Below are 25,199 nucleotides of genomic sequence, written 5' to 3'. Positions count from 1 at the left end.
GATACCGACCGTTAGACGTGTGCCTCTATGCAAGCTAAATCCTGGGAATATGTATATCGAATACTTTTAAATACCCTTACGTTTCTGTTAAGGTTTTCTATAGAATTTAATAAAGCCTTTATAAAATCTACGATTTACGATATTTATTTAAATTACCAAAATTACAAGCCTTTGCGACAGAACTTGCAAGTCAGTAGATAGTGCTAAACAGCTTTTTTTAATCAAAAGGTACACCACTAACACTTGCCAGGTGTGACTGTAATCTTTACGTACTTTATAAACGCAAGATTTCCCTTATTATCAAGTAGCATTACGAAATAAGTTTTTCTTATTATGAAAAACTATGCAACTGTTAATAGCTTTACAATACTCCGTTCGTTTGGCTTTTTCTATTTTTTTTCTGTCTACTCCCTATATGTTTTAGTCAGCTGATCACCATTAAAAATTAAAACGAAAAAGAAGATGAATTATTGAAATACTTACATCCAGTACGCATGTGTCCAAGCGCACGCTCATGACAGTGCAACAATATGGTTGGGACTGTCAAAGCCTCAGTCAAAGGTCAAGTTTTGATAAACGTGATATCGTATCCGTAAGTTTTCGAACATCGTGTTCTAATGCATCCCATACTGTGAGACTTGAGAGGCTGTGTTAGTCGAAAAGCGCGCGAACTCAGTGTAGCGCCGATGCCCGTGCGCACAGCACGCCCGTTCGCCCGCGTCTGCGCAAGCGCGACCTGTCAAACTCGTTGACAGTTCCGAATTTGAATCCGAAACGCCGATTGGCGTTTCCAATTTTTCATTATTTTCTTTTCAAAATGGGACCTAGGCCTGATTTCATGCATGCTGTTGTTTAGTAAATTGATAAGGTTTTTATTGTTGTGACACTGTTTATCAATTATGACTGAAAATAGGCGTGAAGAGTGCCTAAATTTGTGCTAATGGATTTCTAGGTCTGTTTAATTTCGTTCAGTGATTACAAGGGCAGTCTTGACTAGTAGGTGTGAACTGATAAGGTGTGGACTTTGGAATATATTTGAATTTGTTGAGTGTATTAGATGGTTGTAGTAAAGGATTGTTGTACAGATAAAAACGGTAAGCATATACATTTTCTCTACTCAAATATCCCCTTTTATTTTTTAACATTACTTTTTATGTTTTTGCTTACCTAACTTATGTATCTAATTATTTAAACAACAACAAGTTAGAAGTCGCCTGGACAGGCACCAGTTGGGAAGAAAATGTACCTACACCGTTCGTTGAACAGTGAACACCAAAATCAAAATATTAAGTTAATTACTAAAGATGACATGACCTACACATTAATGAAAAAATTAACATTAACATAACAGTAATATAAACGTAGGTACGTAATATTATTTTCAGGAATTAAAAAAAAACCTACTACTCGGTTCACTCCGGTGAAGTACTCTACATGAGCTCTATTTTATGTCTCGACTGCATTTTTACTACTATACTAAACCACTTGCATTTTTATATATAACCATATATTTTAATTTTCAACAGACAGACATTGACTCTCATACATTTGGCTGGCTGATGTTGACATATTGTATGAGAGAGCCAATTTTGCAAGATATTTTATATAAATTTAATCTAAGCTTTCAAAGCTTAATCAATTTATGAAAATTCCTGGAGCAATTACAAACCTTATGAATTGTAAAAAATAGCGACGTTCTGAGTTAAAGCAAAATAATCGGGACCTATCCTATTATAGCTCAGAATAATTTCATATTTAAGTGTCTAAACATTAGTCAGACGTTTAACACGTATAACTTAAAACAATTTTTACAAATTTTAATGGGCATTTTAGCGAAGCAGTTTTACCAAATACATATAATAATAAATTCACATTTTGCTTTACTATTCAGTAATTATGACATTTAGTTTTGCCTTGTCGCCTATGAGAAATACCACAAAAGTAGAATATTATACTAGACACAAATTGAATGTTTCATGTGTAACCTGAGTTTTTTTTAAGAATGACTGTATTGACCTGGATTAGACTTATCCAAAATCATACTATGGGCTCAGAGCCGAGCATGTAAAACATATATAAGTCTGACAACGCCGTCGTCAAGTGAATTCAATCGGGGAGTAATTTCATGGACGAGGGATAAAACAAACAGAATTTAATACATAGGTACTCTATTTCAATGTAATAGTGTCTATCGATACATGTATTGACTGCGCATTTGATGCGCACAAAAGTTATTAGCGACGTGTTACACCAGCCATTGAAAGTGGGGTGGGTGGGTACATGTTGTATAAGGTCATACTGAGCAACTTTTATTATGGGACCAACCCCGAAATCGCAAAAAAAATTGACTCTCATAGATTTGACTGGCTGATGTTGACATATTGTATGAGAGAGTCAATTTTTCAATTTTCTTGTTTAATGATATCTATCACTCAACCGTTACTTTCCCGGAGTGCTTCAACTAAGCATTTGAATTACTTTTTTCTTATTAAATAGGCCAAGCAAATGACGGTACTCAATAAGTTTTCGTTTGTGTTTAGCAAATAACACCTTGTCAAGATCTAACCCTTGACTATGGTCACTGCATTTACGAATGTTTGCTGTCAGAGATGGTAAATAAAACATAGTACCTACTTACTTACAAAAGAAGTTTTTCCTCTTATAAATATACTTACCCTTAAAGGGATAAGTTCGCCTTTGTACACATTTATAGTATTCGCTATTTGTTCTACTTGGTTTGTGCAATAAAGTGTTTTACTACTAGGTACTACTACTTACGCTACTAAATCGCCTGATACTTAAGTATTGTGTCTTTCTTGTATACTTAGTAGAAATTGGCAATAAAGACATTACTTTTTTTGGGCTCCGAAGCTAACATAGAACCCTTAAGGTGGCGACTGACTTGTAACATTTGCTTGTAATGTATCGTTCACGGCGATCGTTACAAGTCAGTCGCCACCTTTGTAATACTCAAAGGGATTCGTGTAAAAACCGACAGCCGAGTGGAGCACGCGGTGCTCGCGTCGAGCGGCTCGGCTCGCTGCACTGACTGTTGTAATGCTCGGGTTGTATCACGTTGCATTACACCGAAATGTTACAAGTCAGTCGCCACCTTTATAGTTTTCTCACGCCCTTGTGTATGTCTGTCCATATGTATTGGCTTAGCTTAGTGAGAGCCGAAGCTGGAAAATTAAAACAATCACGATACAAGTATATATAACTAAGTGAAAAGGAAAACTACTTATTTATAATTACGTAGTAGACAAGCAACTAACATGTTTATACCTACAAAATTCCTTACCTAAACTGTATGACGCAAGGGCAGGCTTACGATGATCATGATATATAGTATACATACTTATTTATGTATTCGCAAACTTTGAGAGGTTGTGTATTTATTGCAATAGCGGCTGTAAAACCATACACGACGACCGGTCTGGCCTCGTGGGTAGTGACCCTGCCTATGAAGCCGATGGTTCCGGGTTCAAATCCTGGTAAGGGCATTTATTCGTGTGATGAGCATGGATATTTGTTCCTGAGTCATGGGTGTTTTCTATGTATTTAAGTATTTATAAATATCTATATTATATATATATATATATATATATATATATATCGTTGTCTAAGTACCCTCAACACAAGCCTTATTGAGCTTACTGTGGGACTTAGTCAATTTGTGTAATAATGTCCTATAATATTTATTTATTATTTATTTATTATTATTTATATACACATTAGCAGCTACAGTGCCCGATATGCTCTTGGCCATTTTTTGTCTAAATGGAGCCAAAATAAGCGGCGGTATGTTTGTCTCATTTATCGGTGAAGGAAATGGCGCCGTTGCAGCTTCATTCACGTGTGTCGATGTTTAAAGCGTGTAATAATAACTAAAAATATACTCATTTTTTCAAAATAACGCTGACAGTTTCATGCCTAGGTACCTATAATAGTTTCTATTCTACTGCAATCGTCTCTCCTATAAATATCCGTGTTCATTACACACAATATGTCTTTCTCGGGATGAGAATATAGCACCATCAGCTTATTAGGCAAAGTCATGACTCTTACTAAGACCAGTGTCTAAAATTAACTGTTAGTCAATAAAATTGCTAATAGTACCAACAATAAGACAAATGTATCATAGTAATTAAGTAAGACATGCAATGTTTAGTTAAAAACCGTAACATCATTTAAATACATCAACATTAAAGCTTAACTAAGATATGAAGTAAACGTACATACTCTCTTTCAGAATTGATGCGACATCACAAGGCGTACCGTAATAGGTGGCGATCAAATATAATTGATAGGCTCTAGATAGATGCAAATAAATACCTAAAGTGAACCGGTCGCCAACCGGATATAGTTTTTAAGTCGCGGTGCCACAGAGCCCACAGAGTATCTGTACAGCGGCATCGGTTTTTGCTGACGATGGGTTGCGTGGAAGGCAGGTGCTTGTCAAATTTTATTACATGTGAACATTTTATTGCTTATGTCTTGTGTGTCTGGTATATACTTTTTATCTACATGTTGGATTATTATTTAGGTAGGTACTATTTGGTTGTACTGTCGAAAATGTTTTAAATATATATAGGTACACAAACTAACAAAATCAGAATTCGGTTATACATAATGTACACATTTTAATACAAGATTATTAAAATAATACTAATCATGGATATCGTTTTGGTAATTAACTCATTAATAATAAATAAATGATAACAAATATAATGGGACAATCTTACACAAATGGGCCTAGTCCCATAGTAAGCTCAATAAGGCTTGTGTTCTGCTTAAGGTGCAGTGACTCAGGTCCTTCTACGAACGCAGCTCGCTGAGCACTGAACGGACGGCCGTGCGTGCCCGGGATCGCGGATAACATTGTTACTCGTATTTTTATCAAAAAATGTAACCAATGAATTCCATCAAAAATAACATTACGCATTTTTAGAAACAATTTTCACGCTAATAGTTTTTGTGAAAAATAGTTACAAATTATTAATGGTGCGATACCTATATTCGTGTTTTTTTTTTTTTTTGTGATCGAGTAAAATTAAAAGCGATTTCTCAAAAGCTCTGCCGGCTTAACTGAGCCCACTGCATTAAGCTGTACTGCACACATGTGAGAAAAATGGTGATGGTGTAAAAGTGTTCCACCGCTGATTATAAACGGTCGTAATCCACTCGGCTGGGTGAAAGGTCACGGGTCAGATTATCGCCTACTGATTACTTTTACGTGTGCGTAACTAATTCGATTCCGTTTTTTTATAAGTATTTTTAAATGTATTATGTCATAATAAATGATAAACGTTCACATTTTTTGATACTTGTTCATGCTGATTTCTGAATTGAAAGTACTTAATTGCGAAAGCACCTTTGACACGTTTAAAATCATATTAATGATTATTAGATTACTTTGAAAGCCGTTTATCGACCCCCTTATCATAATTTTGAAATGCTTATTTAAACATCAATAATTCTTATTTCTTGATTGCATATGTTGTGATTAATTTAGAAAGAAACGTGTTATACCTACATATAATAATATGATTCGGATAAATTACATTGCTTTTTAAAAGTTTCGTATGGAAAATGTTACTCCAATTATGTTTTTAATGAAAATCAGTTACTTCGTCAAAAAAATAATGTATGTGGTGTAAATGTAAAGACATGTAAAGGTGGCCAGTTATTGAAAGGTGGCCAGTAATAGACGGTTTACCCTGTATAATTACCAACCGACCCATTTTCATTACTCTTGAATGTAGAAATTCAAACGCCACTAAGGACTTTGCTTCATAAACAGCTATTTCAGTAGATTCAGGCAAAAAATATTAGGGTTAAATAGGTGACATGCTTAAGTTTAAAATACGCACTGTATCTTTTGAAATCCATCTCGTTTTGGCCCTAAGTATAGGTATTAATTATAGAAACAAGTTTAAAAAACTGTTTTTAGAAATTAATTTGATATAGCCTAGTCGATAGTGACGCGGCCTACGAAACTACGGTATCTGGTTCGAATCCTAGTATGGGGATTTATTTGTTTTTTATCACAGATATTCATTCCTTAGTTGGGTGTTTTATATGTATTTAGGTATTTATCAAGTTTTAGTACTAGTACCCACAACACAAGTCTTATTAAGCTTACTGTGGGACTAAGTTGTGTAAGATTGTCCCAAAATAATATATTTATTTATTTAATATTTATTTCACCATTTTACAAATACAATATAGGGTTTACCTGTTATATAAAATTTGGCTTACGAATAGCTAGTACACGTACGTTTACAATCGACTTGTATCTCAACGCATTGCAGTCCCGAATAACATAATAAATATGAAGATGGCAGCGTCTCTTAAAAACAAAATACTCAAGATGAAGCCCGTCCAGTATCCACGAGCAAATATTTAAATTTCAATTCGAACGTCGCATATCAATGGGGAGCCATAAGCCACCGGGCTTTTGTTTTTTTAAAGGCAAAGACAATAAAGAAAAAGCCATAGAGGGAAAAAGAAAAAAACAATTGGAAACAGCATCTAGATTCGAAGCACTGGCTGATTCGAGACTGGAAACAAAAGAAGTCGGCTCCCGCCTGACCGAGATCTTAGCGTACGCTCGCAGGCGCATCTCGTTTGCTTTTTACTTGCCCTTTTTTACGCTCCGTTCCACGAGATTTCTTTTCCCTGATGCATCACAATGAAGTCTATCGAATGACAATAGCTATTTTTGTAATGATTGTACGTTCGGACAATTGTACGTCTATATAATCGATGAAAGCTTTTGAGATTTCTATTTAATGTGTACGTAATTTACGACGAGTAAAACAGGAGTCAGTTTGAAAAAATCTCATTTTGTGTGATCGATATCTTTCAAAGTACCCATTTTATTTATATAGGTACATAAAAAGCAATGGTACTTTAATTTCTTCACATACAAAATAAAAAAATTAAGTCAATGAATCAATTAAAATTGAAGTTATGAATACATAAGTGTGATTTAAATCTTAGATCATCTTTGCATATATTAATTGGTGCATGGGAAAACGGTTAGTCAGGTTCAGGGTTCGATCCCGACCAGGATATATGTTAGTCATCGTTGCTCGAGTGACTAATGTAATGGATTGTAATCTGTAATCTAACTACGAATCACAGTATCCATATTGAAAGCAGTGAACTAAGGTTGTCTTAGGCTGTGTTAAGGCTTTGCATTTATTTTAAGTAGAATATTTAATATTTACATTTATTATGAAGTTTTTGATGGGTAGAACCCAATTTCATTCTGAGTTAAATATTGTCCGTGCATTCAGTGATTGTGTTTAATATTAATACATTGGTAATATTTCTTCTCAATTATCAAATCGCGATCCAATTGAAATCATTCGAAATTTAAAATTTGTCAACATTTAATAAATAAAAATAAAATTATATACTTTATAGGTACACGAAAATAAGGTACCACACAAAATTGTGCGCTAAGTATGACTACCGCGTAAATATCTGTGTACTATGCGTTAACATTGAAACAAATGAATCTTAATAGTAATTAGAATCAGTGGTATAGTAAAAACACAAACATGAAAAGTGATAATGTACTTACAGTTGAACAGTTTTAAAACGTTTTTTTTATATGAGTGTATAATACAGTTATTATACGCTTGTTTGAATATGAGAAGGTTCTTGATATGTTTATCAATCAAATTACTTGTAACAGGATATGATATAGGTACATCGGGGTTATTTGTTAAGAAGAGCGCTTGTATACTTAGCGAAGTAACGCTAAAAGACAAAAAATAACGAATAATATTTACACGTTTCTAAAGTGGAATGTACCGTTTTAAAGCTTGTCATCCTTGAAGATCTCGAATTTAACAGAAAGATTTTTTAAGGAATGAATTTATCATTATCTCAAAAATGGAGGAATGGAGGGGAAGCATCCACTTGACAAGTTGCTTCCCCTTCTATTTTTTTGTTTCAAACATAAGCTATACATGCATGCCAAGTTCCATCCTTTCTTCCCGATAGGACAATATATACTTTTTTGTTAGGGAAATCGAGCCGAGCTTTTTCATTCTCCATGCTCTGAAAGTAATATGAGTACCTTACCCTAGGAAGTTTCTAGTTATGTTTATTTTTTTACAATTAGCTATGAAAATTCGGTTCAAAATTGATTTTTCATATAAAGGTCATTCTGAGCTTCAAAGAAAAACTTAAGTTTAGGGTTTCTCATTATCCACAATAATGAAATATCCTCCAAATGTAGCCAAATGTTCTCCTAAATGTAGTAGGATATTCATCTAAACTGAAACTTCAGAAATTGTTACTGTTACCTTTGCTACATTTACCTAACCATAATTTTATTTTAAACATCACAGAGTTGACTGAACTAACTACTTTAATGTAAACTACAATACGTAGCACAGCTATGCGTTAGAAATTAATAACCGTAAGAAAACTGAGTTTTGTCATACACAGCTCCGGAGATTGAAATTATGATAAGACGGTGCATTAGTTCTGGCAGCGTAATGGCGGCGATTAGGCTACGGAGATGATCGTTTAGTGAAATGTGGATATTCAAACACAGGCGACCCGGGACGGTGATGGAATTGTGAATATGGGCCCGCCAGTATCTTTATTAGTTATCTACTCGTAAAATAAGTAAACGAGCAAACTGAGATTAAGGTCCATAGTGCGTAAAACCAATCGTATCCTATGATATCGAATGGATCAGAGTAACGTATGTTACGTCCAGATCCGTAACCAACTATTATGAAATCGCAGAGCGCACTTAATTTATACAGTGTGTATTTTTGATATATTTTAGTGCTATAAAACAATTCTGAAAGAATTTTTAATTTAGTCTTAACTACCAGAGCATAATTATTTTTTGAAAATATTTCGAGCGGCAATGTAACTCGAACAACTTGTGATGTCGCGTCATTAAATGCGACGTTTTGATTTAACAAACTAGTGATACATTTAATTATGAAATATTTTATATGGAAAAATAAAAGTAGTCCATTTTTTATAAAACCTATGCAAGTGTGTTCATTAAAGCCTTAACTAACTACCCTTTAATACATACGCATACATATCAAAAATACACGCTGTAGTTTTGAGTGGAACGTAAGAATTTGGTAAAGTTGGAATAAAGGAAATGCAAAATCGTGATCACAAGTTTTTCACTATGACAACGATAGAAAGGAATAGGCACATCTCTGACTTTTTTCCATACACATACCTACATGAAAGATTTTACACTGAAAATACACATTAAAATAATTGTTACAACTCAACATGTTAAATTTCAAGTAGGTATAGGAGCGTAATATTACCAGAGGACCGGAGGAGGATGTTAATACAGTGTTTACTGAGTTTTAGTAAGTACTAAAATTTTATGAAGTTCCATTTTCCAAAATAAACTAAGAAGTTTTTATGACTACCTTTTAAGGGCCTGTGCACACTGGATACGTGTTCGTAACGTGCACGTGCATGCGTACCTTAGCATTGTTATTTTATAGTATATTTTGATGAAATATGTACAGTCAAGGTATTAAATATCGGCACGGACAAAGTGCCAAAAATGCGTATACACGCCTTCATTGCCCCAAACATTAAGGTAGTGTTTACATATTTTTGACACTGTCCGTATCGTTATTTTATACCTTGACAGTACATCGATATCCTCTCGATCGTTCTACTGACAATACCTACATATTTACAAAGGAATCATAACAAGCAAGTAAACCTGAAATACAGTGTTACCTAAAACACACCAAATGCACCAAAAACGTTTAAACAAAGACCACCTGCGTCCACCCCGTAAGTAACCGCTAAACGCTGGTGTTAATTCGACCTCTACTTACCACGTGCACCCTTCGTAAACAGTCCTTCCAAGGGTGCTAATGGGGGTCAAAATGGGGGGTAAATATTGTTAGCATTAACTTTTGGGGTCAGGTAGGCAGAGAAATAGTGTGTTGGAGGTTCCCCTTCCAAACAACCCGCTGTATCTATATAAATAGGTAGATAAATTATTGTTTTCTCTTACTTCTTATTACTTTTGTGCATAACTGCCATATATTTTTATTTTTAATCTTAAGTTAAAAGTCTCTGGAATAATTTCTAGGTGGGTAAAAATTATTTTCAAAATATATTTTTACCTTTTGTCTCATAGATAAGAATATTTATAGAATAAGGGTTTTGTCATACTGTTGATATTTGTGGCATTCTTTCTAGTAAAGTAATATATATATATATATATATTTGCACATGGTACAAGAAGAATATTTCAAAGTATTATTTCATAGAAAATATTATAGGTGTGTGGAGAAGGTAACATCATTAATATAATCTACATGAATAGTAAAACATTCCTGCAGATCCCATGGGAACTCCAAATTACACTGACGTTCAGAAACAATATGAAACAGTAGACACCGAATCGCGCAAATCGAATAAAACAAACAATCCGATATTCTATTATGGTGATCGTCTATCTTTCTCCACCTCGCGGCGTTAGAGAAGGACGCGGCTACTGGTTGAAATGTCATAGGTCATTAGGTCCTAGCCATGTAGGGATTGCAATATGCCAATATGGTACTAGCCGTGACTCTAGTAGGTAGTAGGAACAATAGGTTATTGGGTATAATATTTAAGCTAAATGCGTAGAAGTTGGACTCTGATGGCTCTGATAAGAATAAGTTAAATATGTGTCGAAAAAGGGTCTGCGTGAAGTTAGAATATCGATAGTAGGCATATAGAATAGGTACTAACTTGAAATATGTTATCCTGACTTTATGTATAGTCCTAAGATATATGTATGCAGGATACAATTTAATAAAGAATAAGTACGGTTTCATCTTGCTTCATAATCGGCAAAAATATGTTTTCATATAAGCACCCAAAATATGAAAAAAAAGTTTCAATCATATTTTCAATGTAAAGGAACTCGTTTTCAAAATAATAGTTTATTGAACATTGCCCATAAATTCTTTAGTAATAACACTTGTACATGAAAACAAGCCTGCAGCTATCAATTTATCAGCCATCGCAACTTGAAGGTACTTTATTTACACCAATTACATCTCTTTTTATAAATAAAAGCCCAAAACCAAAATGTGTCCAATCATTCGACGAAAATGGACGTAATCACCTTAATGCAGGTCCTTAATACAATTCGGACCAATTGTTGAAGACAGTCGCTTAAGTACTTTAGTTTATTTTGTATACAGCTGTATATATATGGCACAAACTTAAATCGGTCCTATTAACCTGAAAGTACTTTAAGTATATAAGTTTGGATGTCATTATGCGGTGTTTTACCACAGAAATATCTTTGTTGATTCTTGGTCAAACAAATATTGTTGTGAGTGCACCTTTCGGGAATATGAAAGTTGTTACTCGTCATTATTCCGCAGTGATATTTTGATATGTTTTTACTTCAAAAAAGTCTGATTTGTTATACTATATAATATATTAGATATTGCAACACAATTTAATGCGGAATATTTTTAAGTCAAGAATTCCAGTATAATATTAATAGTGTGTATTCTATAGCAGTATCGGTCAATATCCCTACCAGTATTATTTATAAATGCCTGTGTGACCTCTTCATGTTTTAACCGCTAAACCGATTCAGATAACGCTACTAGTCTAAAATAAACTAATGACGTTGGATTAATGTATGTCAACATTTCGTTTTAGTAAGATGTGTTTCTATGTAGATAACATATCACTTCGATGTCGATGTTATGAGTAATTATGACGTTTCGTTCTGTGTATTGTTACATAATATACGTTATTTATACCTACATACGTCATCAAGTGCCTAGCTGTACTGGCGATGGATTGTAGAAGTGTTCTAAAATGGTTTATTTGCTATTTTTTTTATGGTTCTAATGATTTTTAGTTTAAACTATTTATTGCGTGGGCTTTATTTGAAAACCATACATACGTAGACAAAAATATTAATGACTTAGAGCATAAACCCATTCTACTTTTATAACTAAAAAGTGAAATTAATAGTTTAAAAGCAGTACCTACAAACAAAATATTGTAAAAGTGGTTGTATTTTACTTATAAATAGATATACATTGATTGAGCAAGATGCGTAAAATCGAAGACAATTTTGTGCTTCGACTTTGACAGGAAAAAGAGATGGTGCTGTACAAAAGTTGACGCTTGACAATACAGTGACCGCACAAGATACGAGTATAGCGCAGTACAGCACTCGATGCCAAACTAAGGGTACGTTTTTTTCTTAGACTATCTCGAAGCTGCAGACATTCTGTTTCGATTACAGGCATTCCAGCACTGTCTGGGCCTTGGTCACATTTTTGAAGTGAAAACTTCTTTAGCGGCGCTGTGCACTTTTTGTAATGGGGAAAAAATGTTAAACTCGCGACAGGTCACGTGACCGACAGATTCGGGAGATTGAAAATTCGTAAGATGGACACGTGACCTGATCGAAAAATTCCTTAATGGTTCTAGTAATGATGATGGTGTAAGAGTCGTTGAAATTATGGATGGAAGTTGATTTTTCTGAGAGATAAACTTTTAAATGTTAACTAATTGTAATAGTTCTGTACCCCTAGTGTAAATAAATTCGATTTCGAAACGTGACGTACGCGTTTGCGTTTAGTCTCATTTTGTATTGGATTTAGAAAGAGCGCGCCAAGCGGGACATTTTGGAAACTCAAAATCCTATACAAAATGAGACTTAACGCAAACGCGTTCGTCACGTTATGATGTCGATCAAATTTACACTAGGGGTACTGAAGTGTTGCAATTTAAATGTTATATATATATATAGCGCAGTAAATGAATATTGTATGAATATTAGCAACCACATAAATAGCAACAACAACAATAGTAATAGGGTCGGCAATGCGCATTTACACCTCTAGATTTGCAGGCGGCCATAGACTACGGTGACTGCTTACCATCAGGCGGGCCGTATGCTTGTTTGCCACCCACGTGGTATTGAAAAATGATAGTTTTTGTACTGATAATTAAAGCAACTCGTGCAAAATTACTCCCTAACAATTCCAAAATATCAAAAATGCACAACGTTAATATTCAAGTTTTCTCTTCTGCCGGCACTCCCGGAGTGCAATCCCTGTTTTTTTATATATGACATTTGTTTCAGTTCATTATTTATGTTGGAGTGTTGCTACTTAAAACAACACAAGTGAAAATATTTAATAAAATAATTTGTTTTGTTCCACAGTTAGAACAATAGAACATACCTTGTATTTTGTACCTTATTAATACAGCTTTAAAACCTCTACCTATAGAAGTAGCAAGTATTACAGCTCCTCGTCTTCTTTGACCAATAAGGTCAGTTATTACTTTAATAAGCAGAAGTCATAACACTCCTCCTATGCCCATATTCGATGCATCGCCGAGCAACGATTGGTCAAAGCATCGTAATGCTAATGAAAAATTTTTAGCGCTCCATATTCGGACTGGCAGTTCCAGAACCTTTTCAAGACAAACCAATAGCTACTAGTTAGGTATTAGAACATTTTCCTTGAAAATGATCTAATTCTTGATTTTTTTTAGATTTAAAAATCTAAGCCTAGTAATTTTAATTTAATTTAATTTATTTTAAACATTTTTTCTTTCTAATTTTGTTTCCGTCCTTAAGTATGATGCTCTTAAATACATGACTCATGAATTGTATCAAGGTACCTGCGTTAGCTTATAATCAATGTGACTTCTAATACTGGTCACTCTCCTGTTTTAATGGCCTGTAGCGATGGCTTTGCACGACAATATCAAACCTACCTCATATTACTACATTTGCCTTAAATATTGACACCCGTCAGAACATATTTTGTGTTATTTCTGACTTAAAATTAATTAAAATATATATATGTAGGTATACATTTCGTGGTAAACTATTTTTTTTTAGGTAATCACGAATAAATGCGTTGATTTCTGATTTCTGAAATGATGTTACAAAATTTCGACGAAAACCTGTATAATTCAGCTTAAATACTATAATACAGAGGTCATCTCTGTCGACAGGTGACAGCAGTGGGGGCTTCGTTAATGATGCGAGCGCGAGGGGCGCGGGGGGACGCTGATCAAAGCGTGCCACACACACATGAGCAGCCACGCACACAACATGTTCACCAGGTTAGTAAACCCTTTCAGGATGACTCACATTACAAAGCGCCATACTTGAATGCTTGACATAAGAGTCGGCCGACGCTCACTCCATATTTTCTAGCCATCCCAAATCCAAGGGAAACTGATATCTTCGTCGACATGCAATGCTTAACATTAAAATTACCACCAACGCTTAGAGTAAGTACAGGTATTCTTCAATCGTATCCAATACGTCTACCTATTAGGGAGTCCCAGATACTTGGCTAGGTGGAAGATGTGAACTACTTTATACAAAAAACTGGCCAAGAGCAGGTCAGGCCAAGCTAAGTGTAGGGTTCTGTAGTTACCGATTCAAACAACCAGGATTCAAATGGCCCCAAATGTAAGTAAGTACAACGTCGCACGTTACAACATTTAGGAGTACCTACAAGCTCTACGTCAATACAATTCCATTGAAACTATCTTAAGACATTATATGAGTGTAGTTTAGTTAAGTTTATTTATCTCTCAATGCGATGTTCATAGTTAATGTAAAAGTTAATGCTATTTTAAATAAAATGTTATACTTAAATATATAAAAACATGTGTAAAAGAATATACATAAGCATGACATAAGCAATGACTTACTGTATAGTGATCGTATCTTGTATTGTAGGTATTTGTCGCACTTTTTGGCACATACGTAGTTAAGAAGACCAATATTATGAAATTAATTCGCACATTTCGTCATTTTTTAGCAATAGTGCGTTAGCGGCCATTTCAAAGAATGATGTTAGAATTTCATTGTAGCAGCTACTCAGTAATAGGCGCCATCATTATTTAGATTGAAATCTATGTCTAATAAATGTAATGTCTATAAAATAAATCAGAATCTTTAAACTTTGTTTCACAATATAAAAAATAAATTACATAAAGCAGACTTAATGCCTAAAGGCATTCTCTACCAGTCAACCATCAGGTTAAACAGAAACAGTAGTAGGTGCAGGTATTCAACAAAACAACAGAATAGATAACATAAAACAAAAAACAATATAGCGATAAATAACATATACTATCGGTAATAAACTCACATAAATAAATATGAGGTATTTTAATTAAATAGACGATTTAACATGTCTCAGAACCTAGGCATTTCTATTGATAGGACTAAAAAACTCTCAGTAAAAATCATAATATTTTTTTTTGTATAATATAAATATACCAGCCACACTACGAGTTAAAATCCTGTAAACTAAAAAAAAAAATCTGTTTATTTCATACCAAAAACTACTAATCTTAAATTAAAACTGTCATGATGGACAACGTAAGACCAAAAGAATACCCTATGGAAGAACGCCTCGTCGTTGGTGCTGTCAGCGAAGCTACCGGCCTAGCCAAGGTGACAATCGCTATCGCTTCGACAACGAAACGCTTTGTGTCTCTCTATCACTCTTCCATATTAGTGCGACAGTGACAGTTGCGTTTTGATCGCTACGAAGCGTAAGCGATTTGCACGTTGGCTACACGGCCTGTTACGTATCACTATCACTGTTTTTCAAAATGTAACCTAGACCAGGTGAGTAATGAGTAACCTAGTAAGTAATCGGTGACATAAAATTGACAGAAGCATTTTACTGTATAATATGAAATATAATGAACTTGCACAATTTCCTAGATAATACATATTCACCTAAAATATAAAACGTTTTGTCATAATTACAATTTTAATCTCACGCAAACGCAGCCTGGACAAAATGCATGTACAGATTATTTGTATAATTCAAATCAAATTAGATCTCGGAACAGTTGTTCTGTTAACACTTCTGCTGCTAATAGGTGACGCCGGGCCGCTCAAGAATCCACGTCAAGCGATAATTGCTTATTACAATGAACGTAAAGGCACGATCCATTTGACTGATATTTTCGAGTTCCATCTTATTTTACGAGCATCAGATATATTTTAAGGTTTTGTTTGACATAAATCCAAAACAACGAGAGGTTTAAGAATAAATAAATAGTTACCTAACTTTAAAAGTCTGATAGTTTTCAAAGTAACAACTAATATGGACCCCGTACATCTTCTCTTCTTCTTCCTAGCGTTGTCCCGGCACATTGCCACGGGTCTTGGGAGCCTGGGGTCCGCTTGACAACTAATCCCAAGATTTAGCGTAGGCACTAAGTTTTACGAAAGCGACTGCCATCTGACCTTCCAACCCATGGACCCCGTACATGTAACCATAAAATTATTATACTATTAAGGCAAAGATGGTTAAGGCCCCGTAGGTTCGTGTTCTTCTCTCACTCTCACTGAACGTAAGCGTGATGTGCGTGTTCGGGACCGTGGCTACAAATACATGATATTTGAATTTTAATTTGTTGTAAGTTTTAACATCTGCCCTCATAAATAAAATTGCGCATTTTTAGAAGCAAGCTTCATATTTTTAGCTTTTGTGTATAAATAGTGCTATATTCGTGTTTTTTTTGGATGCAGTGAAAGTCAATAAATCAGGATTCAAATCGATGAATTCACGAGAGAACATCCTCAAGATTGCTTACTCAATTTTTGGTAAAAAAGCGGTACGATTTTTCAAAAACGCCGCTCTCTGAACTTACGGCCCCTTAAGCGATTTACTACACTCGATAGCACAGAAAAGGGCTTGTGCTTGCCACCTCACGCAATCACCTATTAAGGATAATATTCTCGGTTTGAATTGTTTATAGAATCCTTCAACTCAACTATATACCAATTTGATGTCAAAAACGTTAAGAGATACTAGCCTCAACTAGACTAAACGACAATAAAACGCGTCATCAATTAGGGTTGTTATCATGTCTCAAGTTTAAGAACGCTGTAACTTACGTGTCAAATTAGTGTCTACTACGTAAGTAAAGTAAGTAAATAGTAAAATATAGTGTCCCGTGGAAATTTGGAAACGGGTCATGGCGAAACATACCACGAATGTCTATGCTAATTCCAATGGCTTCAGACTGGGGAATTCAACAATTACACAATACGACGCCGAGTCGTGGCACGATGCGTTGCGACGTCATGTAACGTTGCGACGTCGAGTATTGGCACAACACGACGTCGCGTGACGTAAATTTCCACGTTATGATGTCGCAACGTGACATAACGTCGTATAGTGCTCACAATACGACGTCGTATCGTGTTGCGTCACGACATCGCAAAGTTACACGACGTCGCAACGTTACACGACGTCGCAATGTGACACGATGTCGTATCGTGTAAAAGTCTAAGAAAAAGTGTGCCCCTTAGTTTGATATCCAAAACAGATGGCGCTGTACTACGGCATATAATGCGGTCACTGAATTGTCAGACGTCAACTTTTAACCAATCAGAGTTACCGCAAAATGTATGGAGCTGTACAGCCCCATCTCGTTTACCTGTCAAATTCGAAGCACGAAATTGTCTTAGATTTTACACATGTTACTCAATCATCATTGCTATATAGTTCGTGTCATCCACGAAGACGCGCAGATTTGTCAAATCTTAACTTTAATAATATGACATTTCGAGAGCCTTCGTCTTCGTGAATGACACGATGTATAAGGAGGATAATAAGAGTAAAATTTTGGACGATTTGAAAAACTGATAATTATAATTGTGCCATTGTGTGCGCATGAGTAGACGGTAACATAAAGGTCTCTCTAGATTACCCAGTTTGCCAATAGAAAAAGGCGCGATATTAAATTTTTTAAAAGAAGGGCAACTCTTCGCGTATTTCGCCGCTTTTTTTAATTTGCCGCGTATTTCTACTGAGAAGCTGGGTGTGCCAGAATATACCGACCGTGTGACTAGATATTTTCAAAGGTAAAATGCGTGCCAATTATGGTGTATCTAAAAATCTTTAAATAGATACCTACTTCGAAGCAGTAGCTGAGGAAGTAAGATTTGATGACGACCGGTTGGCCTAGTGGGTAGTGACCCTGCCTACGAAGCTGATGGTCCCGGGTTCAAATCCTGGTAAGGGCATTTATTCGTGCGATGAGTATGGATATTTGTTCCTGAGTAATGGGTGTTTATGTATTTAAGTATTTATATATTATATATATCGTTGTCTAAGTACCGTCAACACAAGGCTTATTGAGCTTACTGTGGGACTTAGTCAATTTGTGTAATAATGTCCTATAATATTTATTTATTTATTTATTTTTTAAGATTTTAACGTTTAGCACGGCTACCATGAGTTGACATTTGATATTCACGCTAGGAAGGAACTGAGTGAACTCGATCGCATTCCCTCTCGATAGCACCATCAGCGCGAGCGAGATGGCCTGCGATAGAGTTCACGCGGTAGCTGTACCATACAAGTTCAAATATGTTTATAGCTAATTAAACAACGAAATGGTAATTTTTATTTGTAAACGCTTTAACTTACGGATAACGCCGACATTCCCTACATAACTCAAATTGTCTTCAATTTTTTTGTTCGTCCCAAACCACTAAAATAACGTAATGCGTAAGGCCATTACGGCGGTAAGGCGTCGCGCACACAACGCCAATATGGCCATAATGGTACATTAAAATGTTGGTTAGTACTAAAGAAAGCCAGAATATATCTGTAAACATGATCGTTATTTGTATGTTTTACAATAAAATTAATTTAGTACCTTACGTACCTGTGCACGTACCCAAACCCATAATGTCCGATGAAACGAAACGCGTTTTGGCCACTTAAAAATTTGGAGATGTATTTTTATGTCAAAAACGCGTGCCCTTTATCTGATTTGCTATTCGATGTTTTGACAAAAAAAAACACAAATTTAATTATTTTATAATTGGATTATTTTATTTATTGTTCTAATCATGTGCACTCTTTACCATTATGACCAGAAATTATTATAAAGTAAAATAATGTATTTTTTATTTTTTTTATTTGTTACTTTAACTTTCGGGCTCACGGGCACTTCAGTACCCCTAGTGTAAATATTTTCGACAGCGAAACGTGAAGTACGCGTTTGCGTTAAGTGTCATTTTGTATGAGATTTTGACTTTCCAAAACGTCCCGCTTGGCGCGCTGTTCAAAAACCCATACAAAATGAGACTTAACGCAAACGCGTACGTCACGTTTCGCTATCGACTAAAATTACACTAGGGGTACTGGTCTTTTAGTAATTTAATTATATTTTCCGACATATTTTATTCCAACTGTAAGGACCTTACGAGGCTTATTTAAAATAAAAAAAACAAAGATAAGATATATTTTAACGGTTTTAACATATAAAAAAAAACCGGCCAAGAGCATGTCGGGCCACGCTCAGTGTAGGGTTCCGTAGTTACTCTTCCGTCACAATAAGCTAAACTGGATCTTAAAGTATAGTAAATTGTTAACCAAGGGATGAAACGGAACCTTTCACGCGAGTTAAACAAATAGGCAAATTTGCATAATCAGTACCTAATTCAAGTAAGTCTTTTTACTATGAAGGGGAAACTTTTTGCGATAACTCAAAAACAGCTAAACTGATCATGTCCGCTATAGTTTTCATTTAATGTCTTTCTTAAGCTCTACTCCCAAGATTTTTTTCATATTTTTTGGACCTATGGTTCAAAAGTTAGAGGGGGGGACACATTTTTTTTTTTCGGAGCGATTATCTCCGAATATATACACTTTATCAAAAAATGTTTGTTGAAGACCCCTTTTAGTTTTGAAAGACCTTTCTAACGTAACCCCACACTGTAGGGTTAAAGCAAAAAAAAAATTCACCCCACTTTACGTGTAGGGGAGGTACCCTCAAAAAAAAATAATTTTAGATTTTAGTGTACGACTTTGTCGGCTTTATTGATTTATATATCCATGCCGAATTTCAGCTTTCTAGCACTAACGACCACGGAGCAAAGCCTCGGACAGACAGACAGACAGACAGACGGACATGGCGAAACTATAAGGGTTCCTAGTTGACTACGGAACCCTAAAAAACGATATAAACGTATTTGAGGTGTGGAACTACAACGGACAGACGGGTCATAGATGGGGAGAGTCGGTGTAACAAACGGGGTATATAGGGATAATACAGGGATGAGCTGGTGTTTGTAGACCACGGTTGTTAATTTACATGAGTAGTCAAAAGTTTACTTTTATATATGATAAACTCTTGAAACAGCAGGCTCTTGAAGAACTGACGATAACGGGTTCTCCCGTTAGTGTAGTGGCGAAAAAGTTTGATATTTCATAAATATAAATAAATAAATATTATAGGACATTTATACACAAATTGAAGTCCTACAGTAAGCTCAATAAGGCTTGTGTTGTGGGTACTTAGACAATGATATATAATTAATATATATATATGTATATACTTAAATACATAGAAAACACCCATGATTCAGGAACAATCCGTGCTCATCACACGAATAAATTCCTTTACCAGGATTTGAACCGGGGACCACTAGGCCAGAACAAACAAAATGTAATAAAACAACATAAATAAAAATAAATAAATAAAACATAAAATCGATACGTAAATAAAATATTCTCTTGACAAGTCAAGCTACTGTAATGTTCATAATCCGAAAGTGTCAACCCTAGCAATTTTTCCAACTCACCTCAGTACTATGCCTACTAACCCCAAGTACGGGGTGAGCTAGAATTTCCTACTATTTTGTGTTTTTCTATGAAATTATGAAATGAAACGACAGATAATAATAAAAAAAAAAAACTTAAATTCATGCGACTGGGATATTTTTATGTAGAACAATCAACGTGCCACATTTAAAATGTAACTTTTATCGAGGTTTGAATTTTTGTTTTGTCCCTTCTCCCCCATTTTACGGTAATGTCATTATTTAAATGAATGAATCAAGTAATAATTGGTTTTTTAAAGAGATTAATGACAGGTAATTCAAGATTTGAAATTCTTGTAACATACTCATAAGTGTAATGAGTTCTTGTAACATACTCATAAATACCTATGTATACTGTTTTTGATGCTTATGTAAAATCTTACTTAATTTTAGATGTACACGCATATAAATGACAAATATGATTTAAGAACAATTATGTTTGAATATTATACACAATGCTGATAAGAAGGCCATACCTATGTCAGATTTCATATAACGTAGGAGTTTAATCCCGGCACGTGGTACCGATGTACCACTTGATAAGCCATAAGCCGATCATGGCCTATTCAAAATCATTCAACAACCGTATCAGAAACATCCATACAACTATCTCGCACTAATACCGTAACGTTAAACGAGATAGCAACACTGAAAAATCTCATGATAACAGAACTAGACGGCCCACTGCTATCTTTTACTAACGCGTCGATTGGAAGTGAGATAGCAGCTTTTGAAGGGTCTGATTTTTAAATTAAAATGTTTGACAGGTACATTTGTACGCAATTATACAAGTCTTTTAGCTAATCTAATTGGAAAAAAAATGTTAATATCGTGGCCAGATCTTAGAATTCATCATTTCATGAAATGATAGTTTGGCTGGCCACATCATGGAACCTAGTAATCTAACGATATCATGAAGTGATTAATGGCGTGAATTTCATACAAGAATTTCACAGATCAGTATATAGGTATTATAACAATCTCAGAATTTAACAAATATATTCTTTGAATAACTACTTTGTTATAGTACTTTATACAAGGAACATTGTAACAAAATCACGACACGTTGTCGGTGATATTACTAATCTTCCCGACTGTACCATATCTTTGACACACAGATGACAGTCGGTTGCGCGATACGATATAATAGGAGGAATGTTGTGACAGCACGCGTGTAGAGTACTTGTACTTGCCCAGTCTAATTAGATCATTGTAACTCATTATACGTATGAACGCTACATCGGATTTGATTAGGTTTTAATCTGTTAAGGGGATCAACCTATTCGTAACTGGTTTGTTTTAATGGAATTAAAAATAACAAAATGATGAGGTCTGACAGATTGTAATTTTGTAGCCGTATCCTGTAAGTGTTAATTTATATATTTTTATTTGTCATGCTCTGAAAGTGGGTCATTGTTGTCCTGAAAAGTGTGCAGAAAATGATACTCCGTCCTTAGTCCGTTTTTTTACGATAAGCAATAAAAATTTAGGTTTGCGATGGATTTGTTGTACAATTTCCATTCTGATAATTAGCTTACCATTCCATAAATAACGATATTTTTACCTAAATTGTTAATTGAAAGTACGCTCAAGAAACAGTACTGGAGTTTATACTTAGCCGTGTTTTTTTATAAATGCACTTTCCTCGTATTCGAAATGAAAAGTAGAGTGTTTAACTCGAGTAAAAGGCATCATTTCAGTCTCGGAATATAAACTACCTCGACAGAAAAGGGTGCCTTTCATCTCTTGGTTAAGAATCTACTATTTAACTACATCAGTAATGATGTACGCATGCTTTTACCTATAGTATATCTCATGTCACATACCTTATAATTTATAATTATCACTATTTTTTATATAAATCCATAAATATACAGGGTGCGTTTCTTATCACTGACCAAACTCCAAAGGGTGAATATGTAGGTCATACTTACTGAACAACTTTTACTATGGGGTCAACCCCGAAATCGCCAAATAAAATCAGCTGATCTATATAGACTCTGATTCACAGAATGATGTATGAGAAATGAGAATACGGATTTTTTTTGCGATTTTGAGGTTGACCTCATAGTAAAAGTTGTTAATTTTTACCTACATATTCACCACTCAGAGTTTGATCAGTGTTAACAAAAGCATACTTTATTTGTGTTTCTAATAGAAAAGGTTCGAAATAAGTTTTATTTAACAAATGAAACCAGATTATTTCCATTTTGAGAAGTTTCATTGTTACAGTGCTTCGTAGTTTAATTATCTATATAGTAAATAGTAGTTTTAAATATCTTCTTGCTAAATGCTGAGTTCAAATCTTGTGTACTCATCAAAAAATACAAATAAAATAAAAATTGGATGATGTTGGTGAAAGAGTTATACTTTTCAAGATTAAACGTTGTAAATGTTGTGTTGTGATATATTTCGATGTATATGAATAAAATTTAACGTTTCCCTAAAAATGAGTTTCACATACCTAAAAAAGAACGTATCAATAAAAAATAATTTATCACGTCTATCACGATTACGGGAACTATTTTAATTTTATTTTCTTAAATACCAGTACAAAGATATTAAATTTAAAACTTACAGCCACGTATAACTAGGTATATTCATTCTGCATTTCAATCTTCACTATCCAAATATTTTCGAAATCTAAACAAGGAACGGGACTCACGCAGGAAGCGACCGCAGACGTCCATAGATACACAATTAACCGCAGGCGCATCGGTACCGTAATGGATTTATGTACGTATTGATGGATCAATCAAAAGTCCACTCACGCCTGATCCGGCTTAATTGATGGATCTATTTCTAGTGCTCTTATGCTGCTTAGATCAAGCTTTTGTCTCGCCGCCTTTTGTTTTAGAGAATGCTTATCAAATTATTGTTAATAATTGATCTGATTTACAAAACCTGATTTATACTATTCTTTAATCTAATTATTAGAAATTCAGCATCAATTGTGTTAGCCTGAGAGTCATAAACATTCGGAATTCTGAGGCTTGGTCTGTTAATCGTTTACAATTTGTAGACACATAATTACGTAAAATGTGTTAATTAATGCAATGCGTAGCGTTCGCCCAGCGTTCAGTGTTTAGGCAGGTGGTGTAGACAAAAACAAAATATATAATTATATATTTTAACTTTAATTTTACTATGAAACTCGAGAAAAAATCCATACTCATATTGTTCTAATTATGCATTGTAATGATGGCTAATGGTATGCATCGATTAATTAAATCGGCCTTGCCTCGAGTACTGATATAGGTAAGTACTAACAATACGGACTGTTGCCTTCCTAGCCAGTTACGTGAAACTCGTCGTACACCGATTAAGATGAATTATCAATGTTAATTCATTCAAAACAATTTTGTTTATGTTAGATATGCAGTTCATATAAGTATTTTCTGCAGACTTTGATGCACTCTAAAATTCGAAGCATTCAATGAAATTTTATAACAAAACTCGATAAGTGTCATAATAAATAAGAGGACGATATAAAAGACATCATGAGGTGCTTTTTCGATTATACTCATCTAGAGCAACGGTGACAACGTTGAAGAAACTTTATATAATTGTTAATTTTATCAAATCAACTTGATTAGCTGATGAATGACTCCGATGATGTTACGGTGTGAGTGCAGGCGCGCGGTTCCCACGCGCGAGCGCCGATAAATTATCGGGATCCAATATCTGTGACTTGACTACCCAACAGTTCCGGTTCGCTGAAATACTGAATCATATTTAATGTTGACTGTTTAGCAATTAAATTTAGTTTGCATTGCAATAAATGATAAATAAATATAATATGTTAAATATTACCTCCACAAGTCTTGCTTTTGTCCATATGAAGTAATAATCTACGTACCAAGTGTTAACTAACCTTTGTATCCTTCCACTTAGCCTTAAGGGACTTGACTGACAAACTAACTAACGTAACTACCTAATAGCTAAGGTTAAACATAAGTATCATTATTTTCTGGCATAATTTTCTAGGCCTGTAATTCAATAACTATGTGCCCAAGATACAAGCTAAGCCTAGTTTGGGAACCCCTCTCTTCATACATGTTTTTTAAATACGCAGTATGCATGCAACATGTATGTTCACTACTGTTCAATCTTTCTTTTTCTCATTTTTCATTGCTTACTAAACATACTAAATTTTCAATAAATGCTGCTAAATCTATCGGATACGGTTATGATGTGATTGAATAGGCGTGTTTATATATTTTGCTCACTTTCTGTTTTGCTTTTATTTGCGATTGATTTGTGTTGTCATTTCGATTTGTGAGCTTGTGAAATGACTTGAAAAATAAAAATAACAATCTGGCTTCTAATGCAATTATTATAAAACTTGTCTTGATGTTGTCCCCGGATATTCCATAAAATGTGTAGGTATTATTAAATGTTGAAAGTGTATTAGAAAAGAATGACGTAGTTACCTAATCCAAATAGAAGACATTTCAGTGACGTTTCATATTTATTCTTACACCATTTTAACAAATGATCTCTCGACCTTTTACTGATCTCACTTCAA

General features: G+C 34.6%; 1 protein-coding gene across 2 annotated transcripts in view; it reads left to right on the top strand.

Moving 5' to 3' along the window:
- The first annotated feature begins 639 nt into the window (after positions 1 to 639).
- LOC133533934 (PAS domain-containing protein cky-1-like) overlaps positions 640 to 25,199 on the top strand; it is a 139,444-nt gene continuing 114,884 nt past the window's right edge. For both annotated transcript variants that reach the window (XM_061873031.1, XM_061873025.1), the window contains exons 1-2: positions 640 to 1,094; positions 14,026 to 14,136. In XM_061873031.1, coding sequence (XP_061729015.1) covers positions 14,105 to 14,136 — 32 coding nt within the window. In that variant the 5' untranslated portion in view covers positions 640 to 1,094; positions 14,026 to 14,104. The remainder of the gene's footprint in view (positions 1,095 to 14,025; positions 14,137 to 25,199) is intronic.

This window comes from Cydia pomonella, chromosome 2 (genome assembly GCF_033807575.1).
Source record: "Cydia pomonella isolate Wapato2018A chromosome 2, ilCydPomo1, whole genome shotgun sequence".
NCBI lineage: Eukaryota > Metazoa > Arthropoda > Insecta > Lepidoptera > Tortricidae > Cydia > Cydia pomonella.
The sequence above is the reverse complement of the archived record's forward strand: the minus strand, read 5'-3'. Positions and strand labels throughout refer to the sequence as shown.